This window comes from Strix uralensis, chromosome 20 (assembly GCF_047716275.1).
Source record: "Strix uralensis isolate ZFMK-TIS-50842 chromosome 20, bStrUra1, whole genome shotgun sequence".
NCBI lineage: Eukaryota > Metazoa > Chordata > Aves > Strigiformes > Strigidae > Strix > Strix uralensis.
This window is the reverse complement of record NC_133991.1, coordinates 8,439,927-8,455,541: the sequence shown is the minus strand read 5'-3', so window position 1 is coordinate 8,455,541 and position 15,615 is coordinate 8,439,927. Positions and strand designations below refer to the sequence as shown.

Here is a 15,615-nt window from a genome sequence, read left to right as displayed (position 1 = left end):
CACACAGGCTACACTGTCACAAAACACAAGAGCTCCTCAGTGATGTCACAGGGTTTATTATCCTGTCTGTACAGTCCTTGGTAGATGCAGTTTAGATGATTCCAATCTGGAAAGAAGCAAAGCATGTTAAAACAGATGTTACGGTGGCAGAAAAGCAGAGCCTCCACCACAGACATCACTGGCACGGCTGCATCTCCCCAGGATTCCTGTCCTCCAAGGACAGGCTTCTTCCTCCCAGACCTGCTCAAGTGTCTTACACAACCGCTTTATATGTTTATTCCACAATGACCCTTGTACTAAGCCATGTTCCCCTTCTCCAATTTGTACCACCACTGCCTCCTGCCTACCTCAACCACTGAGGACTAAACTCTCTGACACTTCCAGCAACATCTGCACAGAAGAAACTCCTCTTTCACCCAGGCCGGCAGCACAGTGGTGCCCCTATCATTATTTCCCCTATTCAAAGCAGCTGCCAACAGTGCTGGCCAAGAACACTGTTAGGACAAAGGCTGTTTCCATCTAGAAGCTGCAGAGCAGTTTCTGCATCCTCCCCACTAATACTCTGGAGCTCTTGTAGTCCTGGGGAGTGGAGCCCCTCCCTGAAGGGGTTTAAGAACAGCAGCAATTCTCACTCAGTAACTTTTCCCATCTAGTCTCAGGATCTTCCAGGCAGGATTGCACTTTACTAGACAATGTGGCCTTGCTTCTGAACACGTGGATCCCACCTAACTACAGGGACACTCCACAGAAGTGCCACTGCGCTTGAAGCACAAGTACCTCGCCTGTACGCCAGAACAACGGGGTGAGGAGATACAAGACAAGAGGAGCCGCAAAGTTTCAAAGATTTCTCACCTTGTTGGCTACATCCAGCGCATCGTAATCTGGAGCCAGTCGGACGTAAGCCTTCTTCTCCCCATCAGGCCTAGAGAGAAACAGGAGGCATCAGTGCAGAGGCATGCAACTCCTCCCACCTGCTCCACGTTCCTGCTATAGCTGTGTGCATCAGTGGTTCCTTTGGAAACATCACTTTATTCAGTGGTAAAAAACGTTCACATCATTTGCACAAGACTCCCTGGGTGTTAGAAGAGCTCCCTGATGAAGCTGACCTTCTGGTCTGCCAACATTGCCCACTTCCACTGAGAGATGCTAAATCACAAGTTGCATTTCTCAAAATGCTACTGAACCTAATCCCACAACTGCTGAAACTCACACATGTTCCCATTTTCTGCTAAAAGTCACTCTGGGCTCTTCAAGCATCTCACACCCACCATTGAGGGACCTGTTCTCCCCACCTTCTCACCTAATTAATGTGTTGACCTTGGCCACATCAATATCATACAGCTTCTTGACAGCCTGTTTGATCTGGTGCTTGTTTGCCTTGACATCGACGATGAAAACCAGAGTATTGTTATCCTCTATCTTCTTCATTGCCGACTCTGTGGTCAAAGGGAACTTGATGATGGCATAATGGTCCAGCCTGCAGGAGAAAGACCCTGTGGTTAACAAAAGGCTGGCAGAGACCACCTCTGCACTTCAGGGGCTTTCTTTGAGGTGCATCAGTTGCCAAAAAAGTTCTAATCACAAACTCTCAGGCTTTGGTCGCTTGAAATCATCACCTGCACCCCAAACACCGCCCACCCCTTCCAGCATTCTGCCACCGGGGTGTGGGCTGAGTTCTCAGGGCAGCACGCTGGCAAGGTGTCACCCTGGAACCTGCAGCGGGGCACAGGTCCCCACACCAACCCACATATGGGGCTGCTCCCACCCCACAAGCCCAACATACTTGTTTCTCCGTGGGGCGCTCTTCCGGGGGTACTTGGGTTGCCGCCGCAGTCGCAGAGTCTTGGGCCTGCGGAAGGTGGGTGATGTGCGGATCTTCTTCTTCTTGTGACTGTGGACCCCCTTCAGGACGGCCTTCTTGGCCTTCAGTGCCTTAGCCTTTGCCTCTGTCTTCGGAGGCACAGCTACAACGGCAGCTCAGTCAGCACAACCAGGGTCTGCAGGGCCAGTATATGCTCCCCTGCCTGCCCCAAGGCACTATGGCTTCCCCTGTCATCCAACTTAATGCACAGGACCTCTCCAAACGGCCCAGTGCTCCTTCATCCAACCAAGCCCAACCCTAAAACGCTCAAAGGGACTGAAGCTTCCTCATCCCGCTCCCCCAAACCAGTCTTCCACCTCACCAACGATAGGGGCACTCACTCCTTCCCCAGCTCCCTCAGACCAGACCTTCGAGGATTCCCGCACCGAAAGCGGGGCCCACCCTCCCTCAGATAACCGGGCTGGGCCCGCCGATGCAGGCCTCTCCCGCCACCTCCACGTGCCCGCGGGCCAGCACCGAGCCGCAGCCCTCCAGCACCCCCAAACCCCGCTCAGCCCGCCCCCCCCCCCGCGTACACCCGCACCCCGGGAGATGCCTGAGCACGATCCCTCCCGCCCCACAGACCCCACCGCCCTCGGCCCTCACCCTCCTTCTTCGCCTTGGGCGCCATCTTGGCCAGGCGGAAGCCGAAAGGGGCCGCCCGGTCTGCAGCGCACGGGCTTATAGTCCCAAATCTCGCGAGAGTTCCCCATTGGCCCCGCCCAATTCTCGCGGCGCCGCCGGGGCCCGCCGGGAAGGGTAGTACCCACTCGTGGTCCCCTCCGCGCATGCGCAGGTGTGTCCCCGCCCCGCGAGGCCTCATGGGAGTTGTAGTCCTGTCAGCCGCCCCCCCCCCCCCCCCGCGCTGTCGGGGCGGCGGAGGGGGCTCGGGATGAGCCCCCGGTGTGAGGGGGGTGTTACCGGTGTCCCGTCGTGTGGGCAGCAGCGCAGTGGCCCAGCCCCGGAGGAACCCGCGTCCTGGCTCCTCCTCCGCCCCCGGAGGGAGGGGCCAAGACGCCGGTTGCTCCGGGGCTGGGCGTGCAGCGCCGAGCACCGCTACCGGAGCCGGGAGGGTTACGGTAACGGGGATCCCTCCCCCCCATTTCCCCGCGGAGGGGACCGGGACGGGACGGGGCGGGGAGGGCTTGGCCGTGGACCGGGATGCGCCGGGGGGATGGTGGGGACTGTGCACGGGGGACACGGGGACAGGCACCCGCGAGGAGGTGGGGACCGGTGGGACACGGGGACAGCCGTGCTCGGGGAGATGGGGACGGGGGGGACATGGAGACAGGCACCCGCGGGGATGTGGGGACCGGTGGGACACGGGGACAGCCGTGCGCTTGGGATGTGGGGACAGCTGGGACGTGGGGACAGTGGTACCCCGAGGGGGTGGCTGGGACGTGGGGACAGCTGTATTCCGGGGTGTGGGGACAGCCACGCTTGGGGACATGGGGACAGCCATACCCTGGGATGGCACAGCCGGGATGTGGGGATGGCTGGGACACGGGGACAGCTGTACCCCGGGGGGGTGGGGACAGCCACACTCAGGGTTCTTGAGGTGGCTGGGACACAGGAACAGCCATGCCTGGGGCTGTGGGGACAGCCAGGACGTGGGGACAGCCATGTCCTGGGGATGTGGAGATGGCTGTGATGAGGGGGACAGCCCTGCTTGGGGACACAGGGACAGCCGTATTCCGGGATGCTGTGCATGGGGACGTGGGGACAGCTGGGACACGAGGACATGCCGCTCCCTGCTCCCTCTGTCCCCAGGCCTTGCAGTGGCCCTTGGCCTGTCCCTGCTCCCCCCGGCCACCCAGCCTGCCCCGGCGGCCCCACGGGACAATGAACGTGCTGGCTCCGGTCCGCAGGGACAGGGTCATCGCCGACCTGCCCCCGGTGAGAAGGGGGGGGACACGAGCACAGGGGTGGCCTTGCCAAGCCCTGGGGTCACACCGGTGTCCCCCTTTGTCCCCCCGCAGTGTTTTCGAAAGGAGGCCGCCCTGCACACCCGCCCCGCCTTCCACCCCACGGTAGCCAGCGCCTGCCAGGAGCAGAGGACGGGCACCGTGGGGTGAGTCCAGGGTGATTTGGGGTCCCCACCCCAGGGCTGGGGGGGGCAGGGAGTGACAAGGGGCCCACGGTCCCGCCAACCCCGGGTGGGGGTCCCTGGCGCGGGCGCCTCGTGGCTGCCGGCATTGCCCATGTGCGTCACGACGCAGGAATGCGGCGCGGGGGGGGGACACGGGGGTCCAGGCTGTGCTGCGGCTGGCGGCGGGGCGGGAAAGCCGGGCTGCAGGCTCTACCGGACATGGGGGGCTGTGGGGTGTTGCTCCCCCACCCTGTGAACCCCTCTGCCCCTGGGGCTGGCGGGGGGGAGGCAGGCAGGGAGCCCCCCACCCTGCTGAATGGCTGTGTGTCCCCCTGCCCTGCAGGTTCAAGATCTCCAAGATCATCGTGGTGGGAGACCTCTCGGTGGGGAAGACCTGCCTGATCAACCGGTAACGGGACCCCTCCCAGAGATGCTCTGCGGTGGAGGGGCAGGGAAAGACACACACACACACACACACACCCCCAAAGGGCAGCAGCACCTTGGGCTGAGCCTGATTCCAAACGGACTCTGGTGCTGGGCACCCCCTGGGTGGGGGGCACTGAGCTCCCAGGGGTGGGGTGTGGGGGGGCTGGGGGCTGCTGACACCCACCTCCCCCCCCCCCCCCCCCCCCAGCTTTTGCAAGGACACCTTTGACAAGAACTACAAGGCAACCATTGGGGTGGATTTCGAGATGGAGCGGTTTGAGGTGCTGGGGGTGCCCTTCAGCCTGCAGCTGTGAGTAGGCGCCAGCCCCCTCCCTGTGCACCCCTGTGGCCCCCCCTCACTTCCCATTCCCCCCCCCAAGGTGGGACACAGCCGGCCAGGAGCGCTTCAAGTGCATCGCCTCCACCTACTACCGAGGAGCGCAAGGTGAGGTCCCCACCACGTCCCACCACACTGGCTGTCCCCATGCCCATCTGACCCCTCCTTTTCCCCCCCCTCAGCCATCGTCATCGTCTTTGATGTCAACGACGTGGCGTCCCTGGAGCACACGCGGTAGGTGACGCACGGCCGAGGCGGCGGTGGGGCTGGATGGAGGGGCAGGAGCGTGTGGGGCTGCTGGCAACACCGCGGTGTGCGAGCAAGAGGGTAGTGCTTGGCCACCGGCCGGTGACAGTGGCCCCGCAGGCAGTGGCTGGCTGACGCCCTGAAGGAAAATGACCCATCCAACGTGATCCTCTTCTTGGTGGGCTCCAAGAAGGACCTGAGCGTGAGTGCGTCCCCCTTCCCGTGGGCTTCCTGCACCCTGGCTTGGTGGGGCTGTCCCCGTCACCCACCCAACCCCCTGGCTCTGTTGGCAGACGCCGGCGCAGTACAGCCTGATGGAGAAGGATGCTCTCAAGGTGGCCCAGGAGATGCAGGCAGAGTACTGGGCTGTCTCCTCACTCACTGGTGGGTCCCCAGCCAGGTTGGGGGGGATGCGGACCCCAGTGTCCAGCTGGGTGAGGAGAACACTCAGGGGGTGTCGTCCCACGGGGCAGGAGAGAACGTGCGGGATTTCTTCTTCCGTGTGGCGGCACTGACCTTCGAGAGCAGCGTGCTGGCCGAGCTGGAGCGCAGCAGTGCCCGCAAGATCGGCGACACCGTGCGTGAGTACCCCCAGCCAGCCCCGTATGGGTGCCCCCCCTTTTATCCCCCACCACACACCCACCCTCCCTCTGCCCCTCCAGGGATCAGCAGCAATGAGAACGACCTGTACCTGTCAGCGCCCCGCAAGAAACCCAAGTGCTGCCAGTGAGGGGGCAGCCCCCAGCCTCCCCCCTCCAGCTCACACCTCTGGACCAAAGAGGGGTGGCCCTGGCCGGCCCCAAGGAGCCGTCCCTGCTGCCCCCCGGCACCCCCAGCCCTCCCCCTGTCCGGACACCCACGGCCAGGGCGGGCGGGAGCGCCCGTGCGGCTCCCTTAGCTATGCAAACCCGGGTACCACTCGCAGGGGGAGATGCCCCCAGGCTCCCATTTGTCTTAATAAAACCTTTTTTATGCTTTTTAAGAAAGGTGTGGGACTGGCACAGCCCCCAGGCTTGGGGGCAGGCGGGAGGATGGATCCAGGGGAGGATGGCTGCCACCGAGGAGGGGTTATCATCTCGGGTACGGTGAAAGCCAAACGGGGTGGTAGATTCCCTGGGCATCTGTGCCCTGAAGAGCCAGCAGCCCTGCACCCCACGGGGGGATGCAGGGGACAGACGAGGTGCCAGCCCCCCATCAGTCCCAGCCGAGCTGGTGGCGGTCAAAGCGGGGCTGCAGGCGGGGGGGGACGCAGTGGGAGCACTTGTAGCGCTCCTGGATCCAGCGCCCGCCCTCGCTGTCCTCGATGCAGATGGCGGCGATGCCTGTGGGGACACAGGAGGGGCTCAGCACCAGCCACGGCGGGGTATGGGGATGGTGGTCCCCCACTGCACCCATGGGTGCACCCCAGGGTGCCCTGGTGCCCGCTTCCTACCTGCCACGACTCCCCCCAGCCGCTCCACCAGCTGTACGGCCGCTCGCATGGTGCCCCCAGTTTCAACCCACTGGTCCACGAGGAGGATGCGCAGACCTGGGAGGGGGCAGAGGCTGTGGCTGAGTGCCCAGTGCCCAGTGCCTTGTGCTGGCAGCCCCCCCTCCCCAAAATGGGAGCACCCCGCCAGCTCACCCGGCGAGATGGCATCGGTGCGGACCTCCATCACCTTCTCTCTGCCCGAGTAGTCGGTGTAGGGCTGCGTCAGCGTCTGCACGCAGAGGTGGCCGGCTTTGCGGATGGCCAGGAAGCCTTTCCCCAGCACGGCGGCGGCCGCAGCGCCTGGGGGTGGGCATGGCACCATCAGGCCCCGCGGGGACAAGGAACGGGGACCCTGGGCTCACCCATGTTCCCGCTCACCCAGGATGAAGCCCATGGCGTCAATGCCGGCCACCATGTCGACGGGGTCCCCCTGGAAGGGCTGCAGCAGGTCGGCCACGCAGTCCTGTAAGCCCTGGGGAGAAAGTGGAGGTGCTTGGTGCCTGCAGCCCATCGTGGGCACCTGCAGCCCATGTGACAGTGCCCATGGGCATGGCTGGGTGCCCTGGCAGCCCCACGGAGCTTCAGCCCACCCCAGCACCCCCACGGGTGCCATCCACCCCGGGCACTGGGTACTTGCGGGTGGCAGTAGAGTCGGGAGGGGTCCAGCCAGGCGTAGTTGGGACCCTTGACGTTGGGGGCCATCAGCGCCAGGTACCAGCCCTTCTCCCGAGTGGCGGGGACGTGGCACAGGTCCATGCGCGGGGATCGCAGGCGCTGTGAGCACTGACCACGCAACGGGGGTGAGACTCCCCACCCACAGTCACAGAATCACAGAATCATTCAGGTTGGAAAAGACCCTTGGGATCTTCGAGTCCAACCCTCAGCCCCACTCTACAAAGTTCTCCCCTACACCACATCCCCCAACAGCTCATCCAAACGACCCTTAAACACACCCAGGGATGGCGACTCCACCCCCTCCCTGGGCAGCCTATTCCACTGTCTGACCACTCTTGCTGTGAAAAATTTTTTCCTCATGTCCAGTCTGAACCTCTCCTGTTGCAGTTTAAAGCTGTTCCCTCTTGTTCTGTCACTAATTCCCTGTGAGAAGAGACCAGCACCAACCTCTCTACAATGTCCTTTCAGGGAGCTGTAGAGAGTGATGAGGTCTCCCCTCACCTTCTCCTCCTCACACTCAACAGTCCCAGCTCCTTCAATCTCTCCTCACAGGATTTATTCTCCAGGCCCTTCCCCAGCTTCGTTCCCCTCCTCTGCCCTCGCTCCAGCCCCTCGAGATCTCTCTCGTATTGAGGTGCCCCAAACTGGACACAACACTCCAGGTGTGGCCTCACCAGTGCAGAGCACAGTCCCCGCAGGGCTCCCCAAGGCTCAGTGCCCCCCATCCACACCCACACGTGGGCACCCCGGGGTCCCAGCATGCCCAAGTCGGCTCCGTACCTGGGTGCTGGCGGCGAGGCTGAGCCGAGCGGGACCGTCATGGGGAGCGTCACAGACAGCGACAGCTGAGCGGGGGCAGCCCCTGCAGTGCTGGGCCCCCGCCAGCGCCCTCGGCCAGCTGAGCCCGGGCTGGTGCCAGGCGGGAGCCCTGCCCGTGCGCCGGTGACGTGTCCCCACCAGGCTCTGCCGTCCCGGCCAGGCGGTTGTGCGGTGGGGAGCACTGGCGCTGGGGCATTCGCATCCCGTACGGGTGTCCCCAACACCCAGTCGCCTGCACCAGTGGTGCCAGGGCATGGTGTGGGTGGCACAGTGACCCAAGCACCCATGGGTGAAAGGGTCAGCAAGACACGGGGATGCTCAGGGGGCAGCCCCGCAGCATGGGGGAGCTTGGGCAGCGCAGAGACTTTCCAAGGCTGTGATGTCCCCGTTGGGGTGTTCAGGCACCGTCCTGTCCTGCTGAGTGCTGGCTCCCTCGGCCACCCAACGTGCCAGATCCGCGTCCGGACTGTCAATGGGCTCTTGCTGCAGGGGAGCCAGCCAAGGGGGGCGAGTCCTGGCAGCTGTGCTGGGAGCTGCCTGTGGGCTGCCAGCCCCGGGGCGGGGGGCACAGGGCACCGGGGCTGCCCCTGGGGAAAGCACCGTGGGGCATCTGTGGGATGGGGAGGGTGGGGGTGCTGGGAGTGTTTGTGAGACGGGGACATGGGAGTGCAGGGAGTATCCGTGGGATGGAGACGTGGGGCTGCAGGGAGCATCTGTGGGATGGGACACGGGGGTACAGGGAGCTTCCGTGGGATGGGACACGGGGCCTCGGGGAGCATCTGTGGGACGGGGATGTGGGGCTGCAGGGATCATCCGTGGGATGGGGACACGGGGGTGCAGGGATCATCCGTGGGATGGGGACACGGGGCCGCGGGGACCATCCTTCTCCCGTCGGGGCCGGGGGCCGTGCGAGGGCCGGTGCGTCACGGGGCGGGCGCGTTGGGGCCGGCGCGTTACCGGCCCCGGCACATCACCCCACCGGCTGCCACAGCAACGGGGCCCGGCCCCACCGGGAGGGGTAACCCCTTCCCCGCGGGATGCGGGGCCCGGGATGCGCCGCGGCTCCGGGCAGCGGCTCCAGCACCCCGGGCTCTCCGGGACCCTCTGCACGGTGCCGTGCCGGGCCGTGGCGAGCCGCCCCGCGTGGGCGGGCTGCGCGGTGCTATAAGGCGGCCCCACGGCGGCGAGCGGCGCGGTGCCATGTGCGCCCCGGGGCTGCTCTGCCGCCTCCTCCTCCTCCTCCTCCTGGCAGCTACTCCTGGAGCGGCCCCGGGCACCGGAGCGGCCCCGCCGGGACGGCCCCGCGCCCGCCGCGGGCTCACCTACCCCGGGACGCTGTGGTGCGGCGCGGGCAGCAACGCGGATGCCTACGAGCAGCTGGGTAAGGGCGGGGGGGCCGCTGCTCCCTGTCCCTGTCCCTGTCCCTGTCCCTTCCCTTCCCTTCCCTTCCCTTCCCTTCCCTTCCCTTCCCTTCCCTTCCCTTCCCTCACCCTGGCACACTCCCTGTCCCCATCCCAGTGCTGGTCCAGTCCCAGTCCACCAGTTCACCTCTGTCTAGTCCCCATTATAGGGCTGGTCCATCCTGGTCCCCCATCCTGGTGCTGGTCCAGTCCTGATTCACTCTCTGTCTCCAGCCTGGTCCCTGGTCCATCCTGCTCCCACTCTGGTCCCCATCCCGGTGCTGGTCCAGTCCTGGTCCACCCAAGTCCTGTCCCCATCCCAGTGCTGGTCCAACCTGGTCCACTCCCCGTCCCTATCCTTATCCCAGCCTAGTCCCTCTCTTGGTTCTGGTTCAGTCCTGGTCCCCATCCTGATCCCAGCCTAGTCCCAGTCTCATCCCCGCTGTGGTGCTGGTGCAGCCCCAGTCCCCATCCCAGTGCCAGCCTTGTCCCTGTTCAAGTGCTGGTCCAGTCCCAGCCCCTACCCATCCCAGCCTGATCCCAGTCCCATCTCAGTCCAATCTAATTCTGAGCCCAGCTCAGCCCCAGTCCAGCCCTGATCCCAACCCCATCTAGCCCCAGCCCATGCATGCAGGCCCCTCCAGCCCTGCCTGTGGCCCTGCCTGCACCCCTACCTTCCCTACAGGGGAGCACCGGGACACGGACCGGTGCTGCCGGGACCATGACCACTGCCAGCACGTCATCCACCCCTTCACCGCCCGCTACGGGTACCGCAACCTGCGCTGGCACACCATCAGCCACTGCGACTGTGACCTCAGGTGAGCCGTGCCCCGCAGCACCCCACCATCCCGGGGGGGTGTCCCCGGTCCCCCTCACCCCATCTGTGCCCTGCGGCAGGTTGAAGGAGTGCCTGCGGCGGGTGAACGACACGGCCTCGCGGGTGGTGGGCCAGGCCTTCTTCAACGTCATCCAGGTGCCCTGCTTTGAGTTCGCCTACAAGGAGGAGTGCGTGGAGCCCTACCTCTATGTCTGGTGAGTGTCCCCCACCATGGGGACTGGTCCCCCCTCAGCCCTGCCGGGGCTCACCTCACCCCCTGTCTCCTCGCTCTCTGCAGGTGCAAGGCGTACAACACGGTGGCCATCGCGGTGCCCAAGGAGCCAGTGCTGTATGAATTTGGGGGGGAGCTGATCGATCGGGCAGCGAGGCCTGAGGGGGTCCCCCTGAGCCCCCCGTGGAGCAGTGCGGGTGGAGGAGCCAACCTAGGGGAGCATCATGCACCCGCCCACCCGCTGTCCCCCCCCAAAGCAGCCAAGAAAGGGAGGAAGGGGAAGAAGAAAGACAAGAAAAAGAAGGAGAAAGGTCTGAAAAAGAAAGGCCCTTCTGTAAAGGGGGATCTGAGCCACCTCGCAGCCGTTGCTCCTGCTCATCCCACTGTGGGGCAGGACCCACAGGCCCCACTGCTGGGCTTGGGGGAAGCGCCCAACGCCATCCTGAGCGATGCTCCAGTGTGGGAGGACTTGGGCAGGGACCCAGCGCCGGCCCCGCCATCCCTGGTCCCTACTGCCAGTGGGAAGAGGAGGAGAAAGGAAAGAAACAGAAAGAAGAGGCTGAAAAACAAAGCTGAGGCCAAGCCTGCATGAGAGCTGCAGCCCTGACCTCCCCCTCGCCCCGTGCGGGTCTTGTCTGTGTAATAAATTTGGTTGCTCAAGCAGATGGTGCAGCCTCAGCCCCGTGTCCGTGGGAGAAAGGATCACAGGGGGGGCAGCTTCCCGGGGAAATTCCAGGGCTGATGCTGCTTGCAGGGCTGTGGGAGGGGAAGCACCTGGAGCTGGGTGGATTTTGAGGAGGTTTCAGCTGTTCCTCACTGCTCCCTCCAGCTCCTGTCATCTTCCTGGGCACAGGGGACAGCGAGTCGCTGCTCTGGCTGCTCCCATCCCCATGCTGGCACGGGGCAGGGCCTTGATTTTAGCTCCCCTGACATGGAGGGTTGAGCTTCAGCTCCCCACAGATGTATTTCTCTGGATTGCACCATCCCAGCTCCCTCCTCCACTTACCCCTCTGCCTTTTTCTGGTGTTCCCACACCAGCACTGACTCCTTCTCCAGCCCCCAGCCATGGCAGCGAGGAGTAGCGGCTGCTCTGGGAGGAGCGAGGGCCTTGTACAGCATCTGAGGAGCCTCCGAGGAGGGATAAGAGCTCACTGGAGTGGGACAATAGAAGCTTTGCCAGCCCTAGGACAAAGGCAGATGCTGCCTGGGGAGAGGCAGGGGCAGGACAAGCTGCCTGGCGGATGGTGATCACAGCCCAAATGTTCCCCACGCCGGTAACTGGGCTCCTGTAGTGAAGAGTTTGAGGGCAGCACCCAGAGACGGGGCATTGCCACCGACTCCTGCAAGGAGTCCTCCAAGCAAGGAGGTGGGGCTGGGCACAGCCTCCCCTCTCCCATCCAATTCCAGAATTGGAAAAAGCTGGAGCAACAGCAGCCGAGCGCTGTCTCCAGTTTTGCCACAAGGCCGGGAGAGCACACCTGCCCCCTGCAAACCCCACAGCAGCGTGCGGTGCAATCCCAAATCCCTGAAATAAGCGGATCACAAGAGCCCTGGGGGGGGGGAAATAGCAGGGTTGTAGCGAGGCATCGCACCCCCTCCAGCACTGCTAATGGGTGCAAAGTCCTTGTGGCAACCACAGCGTCACCGCAGGAAGTACAGACGTGTGGCAGGCAGGCAGCTTCCCAAAAGTAGAATTTTTATTGACGGTAAGGGAAAACTAAAAACAAAGACAGCCAAAAAAGAGCCAACAATGCACAACTAGGCCCCTGCCCCGCTGTACGGGTCTGACGCATCCCTGGTAAGGAGCTGCTCCCAAATTCCCCATCACACAGATTTTGATAAAATAAAAAAAATAGCGTAAGGTTAGTACACCTGCAACCCACGGCAGCTGCGGGACCTGGCACACAGTCCTCAGGCCTGGCCTGCACCGTGCCAGGGATGGAACAGGACTGTGTCAGCCCCCCAGTACTGCAGAGAGGATAGGGAGGAAGCCAGGACCTGCATTTCTCTGTGGAAACAGCTTTGCTTTGTCTCCCGGGTTGCTGCCATTCTTCAGGAGCATTTAGATGCAAAAAAGACCTTTGTTTCTTAAGATCTGCTGTTCTTGCTCATTTCCTAGCGAGAGGAGGCTAACCAGGAGCACTTGGAAGGAACAAAGACTCTGCTTCCATAGAAAATCCTTACTAACAAAGCAGGGGAGAGGGAAATGTGTGCAGCAGGAACTTTCCAGTTCAGACATGGCTCTCAGTGTTGGCGGGCTCTCTGCAATACTGCAGCGGGCTGTTTTGGACATGACCAGTTGGTTATCTGCCCCCCTCTAAGGCCCACCAAGTACCTCTCCCAGAGAGAGACATAGGCCTTTTGCAGGGTTTTAGCCCATGTGTCTGTCTCACGCTTGGGAAAGCTGCCAGATTTAAAAAAAAAAAAAAAAACACAACAAAAAACCCAACAAAAATAATCAAAACTAAATAAATATTGTTCCAAAAGAAGCCAGAGGAGAGAGCAAGCCTTTGGTATGACAGCTGCATTTCTCTCCAGCAAGACCCCGAACCCCAGAGCTGCTGTGCTAGATCCCTACGAACACAGCTAGGGGCTGGCACAGACTCCCCAGAGCCTGTTACACACAAAAACACAGAGCAAACAACAACAGAAACTTTCTGAGAACTCCGGTTTGCCTGTCACAATCCCCGTGACCTTGCTTGGTACACTCAGGACAAGGAGAAGTGACAGTCAGGGTTTGGGAGAATCCAAATGAAACAGGCTCACTCCAGGCCGGTGGTCTGCAATTTTAGCTTGGTTTGCTTCCTAGTCTTTGCGGTGAAAGCAGACTGCTGTGCATGTACAAGGGCAGACTCTGATTTCAGCATTGCTTTGCCAAGCTTCCAAAGTGGTGAACCAGGGCCCGGAACATAAGAGGCTGCTGCAGCGTTCCTTCCTATGATATATTTATATTTATATAGTATATATATTTAGACCAGCCCTGCCAAGTCTATTCATTCGCTCAGGTGCATGTCACCAAGAGTCATTTCGCACCATCTCACGACCTATAAAACAGGAGTTATGTGGCTAAAGGGAAGGGAAGTTGTTTTCAACTGTTCATTCTCCCTTCCCCTTCCTAGAGAAGGGGGGGGGGGGGGGCGTTAGGGGTCAGGTCCGGCAGAGCCTATCGATCCATCTCATCCAGCAGCGGCGTGGCGTCCCCAGCGATGGACATGGGCGTGCTCTCGATCATGGGGCTGGGAGATGGGCGAGGAGTCAACCTCTGCTTCTGTTTCCTCCGTTCGGCCTCCTTCTCCTGGAGCCACTGCTCGGCCATCTTCCCCCAGTCGATGGCAGCGTGACTGTTGGTCCTGCAACGACACGAGCGGAAGGTGAGACACGTGAGCAGGAGAGTTTCCCTGCCCTCCCTCCCCAAGGGCCCCATGCAGGAGGGTGCAAGGTAACCCCACCAGAAAAATTCCACAAAAAAAAAAAAAAAAAAATCAACAAAAGCAATCAAGATGGGACACGGACACATGCACCCAGTGCTGGAACCACTCACTTTGGCTGCTGCCTCTGCCTGGAGCTGGATGACGGCTGTGACTGTGTCTGGGACTGGGTAGACTGGGGTGTGGTGTTGGCCTGGAGCTGGTACTGGGGCGTTGTAATCGGCTGGCTGGGAGTAGTGTAGGAGTAACTGGGGGTCATCAGAGGGGTGGCCACCGGCTGCTGTGCCGGAGTCGTGAAGACCTGCAGAGAGCAGATGCTGTTAGGGGACAGAGGACAACCTCCACTAGGCTGCGGGGCAGAGGTCTGGCACACTCTGCACAGCCCTACTCGCCCAGGAGGCTGGAGCATGCCCTTGCTGCACACCCCCAGCCCCGCTGGAGCCCCTCATTTGGGCAAGGAGAGGTCTGCAGTGACCACTGCCCAGGGAATGGGGGGCTGCAGAGCAGAGGGAGCAACACCCTGCTGAGCACAGGACATTTGTTCCCCTGAGAGCCACTGATTGCCCACCCGTGCTGGGCCAGCACGACCACCACAACCTGCCCTCCTTGTTCACCTCACACAAGGTACAAGGGGAGATGCTTCAGCCAAGAAAAGGTAAGGGCTGCAAGAGATGGACACAAGAGACACTTGGAGCAAGCTGGCAGAAATGATGTCCTGCATCAGGCATGAACAGATGAATTCTTCCCCCACGGGCTGTGGAGAAGGCATAGCAGCTCCTGAGATGGCTCCCTCCCACCCCCCGAGCTGGCTGGCTCACTGTTTGTCCAAGAGAGTGTTTAGTCTCTTTGCCTCTTGGTGTTCCCCACCTTTTTCCCCTCAGATTGTCTTGATGATTAATACATTGGGTTATTTGCAGTCCCTGCCTATCCCCAGCTCAGCATTTACCGTGCCAAACTCTGTGAAAGCCTCCCAAGGTGGTCTAAAAGAGGATCACTCCTCCCTGCAAGCCTTGTCTTGCAGCACTTCTTCCTCAGGTCTAACAGCTGGGTGCATTTTTTGTACCCAGGCACCTCAGTCCTCCTGCAGCTAGATTTCGCCTCGGTGTCAGCTGGGGAGCTGGCAGACTGGGCTGGGAGGAGGTAGGCATCGGCACACACGAGGAAAGCCCTCAGCATGAGCCAAAACCCTCCAATTCCATCTTACTCCCTGCGCAGTTTCTGGGTGTTCGGTCAGGCTGAGGTGTTCGCCTGCCGGTGCAGCTCGGAGATTAGCACGCTGAGCTGAAAAGCCCTGCAAACTCAGCGCATAGTTTCACAGCTAATCTCTTCCACTGGCAGCTCACGTTGCCAATTCAGGGGCACAATCAAAAGGCTGTGCGCCCTCACCGCTGGATCCCACATCTCCACCCTGCCACATTCCTTGGGGGCCAGACCAATTCACTACTTGCTTCAACTCTCCCCGGAGCAGGGCTGTGTTACGTCCCTCATTTCCTCAGCCACAGGAGGGGAGAAAAAAATCGGTTCAAGAATCCAGCCAGGCTCCTCCGTGCAGCACCACGGGTACACAACTAGGACTGGATGATCCCAGGCAATGAGTAATCCCTCCTCTCAGAAACTTAAGTGTCACCTACGTGGTACGCGCTGCTGCCGCCTCCGCTGCCTCCGTAGCCGTACTGACTGGATGCCCACTGTGCAGGGGTGGCATTTGGGTTCTGTCCCTGGCCTGTCACAGCAGCGATGGCACTGAACATCTGGGAGGTCATGTTCTGCGGTAGAGCGTTCACTGCACGGGTCAGGTCTGCAAGAAAGACCCA

General features: G+C 61.7%; 5 protein-coding genes and 2 non-coding genes across 10 annotated transcripts in view; 2 read left to right on the top strand and 5 right to left on the bottom strand.

The window, feature by feature from the left end:
* Nucleotides 1-40: 40 nt before the first annotated feature.
* On the bottom strand, nt 41-2,624 carry RPL23A (ribosomal protein L23a). Its single transcript, XM_074890083.1, has 5 exons — nt 2,468-2,624; nt 1,784-1,964; nt 1,301-1,477; nt 853-922; nt 41-106 (listed from the first exon to the last, which is right to left on the bottom strand). Exons 1-5 carry the CDS (start codon nt 2,490-2,492, stop codon nt 92-94), a joined length of 468 nt encoding a protein of 155 aa, XP_074746184.1. The 5' UTR covers nt 2,493-2,624; the 3' UTR covers nt 41-91.
* Nucleotides 998-1,064, bottom strand: LOC141952836 (small nucleolar RNA SNORD42). The gene has a single exon (XR_012631783.1). It is a non-coding gene; the product is annotated as a small nucleolar RNA SNORD42 (small nucleolar RNA).
* Nucleotides 1,551-1,623, bottom strand: LOC141952837 (small nucleolar RNA Z17). Its single transcript, XR_012631784.1, has one exon. It is a non-coding gene; the product is annotated as a small nucleolar RNA Z17 (small nucleolar RNA).
* Nucleotides 2,625-3,258: 634 nt separating the features above from the next.
* On the top strand, nt 3,259-5,934 carry RAB34 (RAB34, member RAS oncogene family). 2 transcript variants are annotated; one of them, XM_074889871.1, is made up of 10 exons: nt 3,259-3,757; nt 3,841-3,943; nt 4,294-4,359; nt 4,585-4,686; nt 4,757-4,821; nt 4,896-4,947; nt 5,080-5,161; nt 5,253-5,343; nt 5,433-5,540; nt 5,622-5,934. In XM_074889871.1, exons 1-10 carry the CDS (start codon nt 3,310-3,312, stop codon nt 5,687-5,689), a joined length of 1,185 nt encoding a protein of 394 aa, XP_074745972.1. In that variant the 5' UTR covers nt 3,259-3,309; the 3' UTR covers nt 5,690-5,934. The 2 variants fall into 2 exon arrangements, with proteins under 2 accessions (XP_074745972.1, XP_074745973.1); XM_074889872.1 differs by having other exon boundaries at nt 3,276-3,757; nt 3,841-3,932.
* LOC141952456 (adenine phosphoribosyltransferase-like) lies at nt 5,908-7,982 on the bottom strand. 3 transcript variants are annotated; one of them, XM_074889874.1, is made up of 6 exons: nt 7,886-7,982; nt 7,064-7,213; nt 6,809-6,902; nt 6,584-6,730; nt 6,392-6,487; nt 5,908-6,281 (listed from the first exon to the last, which is right to left on the bottom strand). In XM_074889874.1, the coding sequence occupies exons 2-6, from the start codon at nt 7,184-7,186 to the stop codon at nt 6,154-6,156; spliced, it is 588 nt and encodes a 195-aa protein (XP_074745975.1). In that variant the 5' UTR covers nt 7,187-7,213; nt 7,886-7,982; the 3' UTR covers nt 5,908-6,153. The 3 variants fall into 3 exon arrangements, with proteins under 3 accessions (XP_074745975.1, XP_074745976.1, XP_074745974.1); XM_074889875.1 differs by having other exon boundaries at nt 7,064-7,287; nt 7,886-7,903; XM_074889873.1 differs by lacking the exon at nt 7,886-7,982 and adding an exon at nt 7,780-7,872.
* A 734-nt stretch (nt 7,983-8,716) lies between these two features.
* On the top strand, nt 8,717-11,038 carry PROCA1 (protein interacting with cyclin A1). Its single transcript, XM_074890093.1, has 4 exons — nt 8,717-9,305; nt 10,010-10,142; nt 10,222-10,356; nt 10,440-11,038. The coding sequence occupies exons 1-4, from the start codon at nt 8,717-8,719 to the stop codon at nt 10,963-10,965; spliced, it is 1,383 nt and encodes a 460-aa protein (XP_074746194.1). The 3' UTR covers nt 10,966-11,038.
* A 1,012-nt stretch (nt 11,039-12,050) lies between these two features.
* SUPT6H (SPT6 homolog, histone chaperone and transcription elongation factor) overlaps nt 12,051-15,615 on the bottom strand; it is a 29,649-nt gene continuing 26,084 nt past the window's right edge. The window contains exons 35-37 of the mRNA XM_074889817.1: nt 15,433-15,599; nt 13,915-14,102; nt 12,051-13,723 (exon numbers count right to left, since the gene is read on the bottom strand). Coding sequence (XP_074745918.1) covers nt 13,537-13,723; nt 13,915-14,102; nt 15,433-15,599 — 542 coding nt within the window. The 3' untranslated portion in view covers nt 12,051-13,536. The remainder of the gene's footprint in view (nt 13,724-13,914; nt 14,103-15,432; nt 15,600-15,615) is intronic.

Coding starts and splice junctions, on each gene's coding strand:
- RPL23A (XM_074890083.1), bottom strand. CDS start 2,492: ATGGCGCCCAAGGCGAAGAAGGAGG. Junction 1,478..1,783: donor AGCGCCCCACGGAGAAACAA/GTATGTTGGGCT, acceptor TTTCTCCTGCAG/GCTGGACCATTATGCCATCA. Junction 923..1,300: donor AAGGTCAACACATTAATTAG/GTGAGAAGGTGG, acceptor GTTTCTCTCTAG/GCCTGATGGGGAGAAGAAGG.
- RAB34 (XM_074889871.1), top strand. CDS start 3,310: ATGGGGACAGCCATACCCTGGGATGGCACAGCCGGGATGTGGGGATGG. Junction 4,360..4,584: donor AAGACCTGCCTGATCAACCG/GTAACGGGACCC, acceptor CCCCCCCCCCAG/CTTTTGCAAGGACACCTTTG. Junction 4,822..4,895: donor CTACTACCGAGGAGCGCAAG/GTGAGGTCCCCA, acceptor CCCCCCCCTCAG/CCATCGTCATCGTCTTTGAT.
- LOC141952456 (XM_074889873.1), bottom strand. CDS start 7,866: ATGCTGGGACCCCGGGGTGCCCACGTGTGGGTGTGGATGGGGGGCACT. Junction 6,903..7,063: donor GACTCTACTGCCACCCGCAA/GTACCCAGTGCC, acceptor CTTTCTCCCCAG/GGCTTACAGGACTGCGTGGC. Junction 6,731..6,808: donor CGCCATGGGCTTCATCCTGG/GTGAGCGGGAAC, acceptor GCCCACCCCCAG/GCGCTGCGGCCGCCGCCGTG.
- PROCA1 (XM_074890093.1), top strand. CDS start 8,717: ATGTGGGGCTGCAGGGATCATCCGTGGGATGGGGACACGGGGGTGCAG. Junction 9,306..10,009: donor GGATGCCTACGAGCAGCTGG/GTAAGGGCGGGG, acceptor CCTTCCCTACAG/GGGAGCACCGGGACACGGAC. Junction 10,143..10,221: donor CACTGCGACTGTGACCTCAG/GTGAGCCGTGCC, acceptor GCCCTGCGGCAG/GTTGAAGGAGTGCCTGCGGC.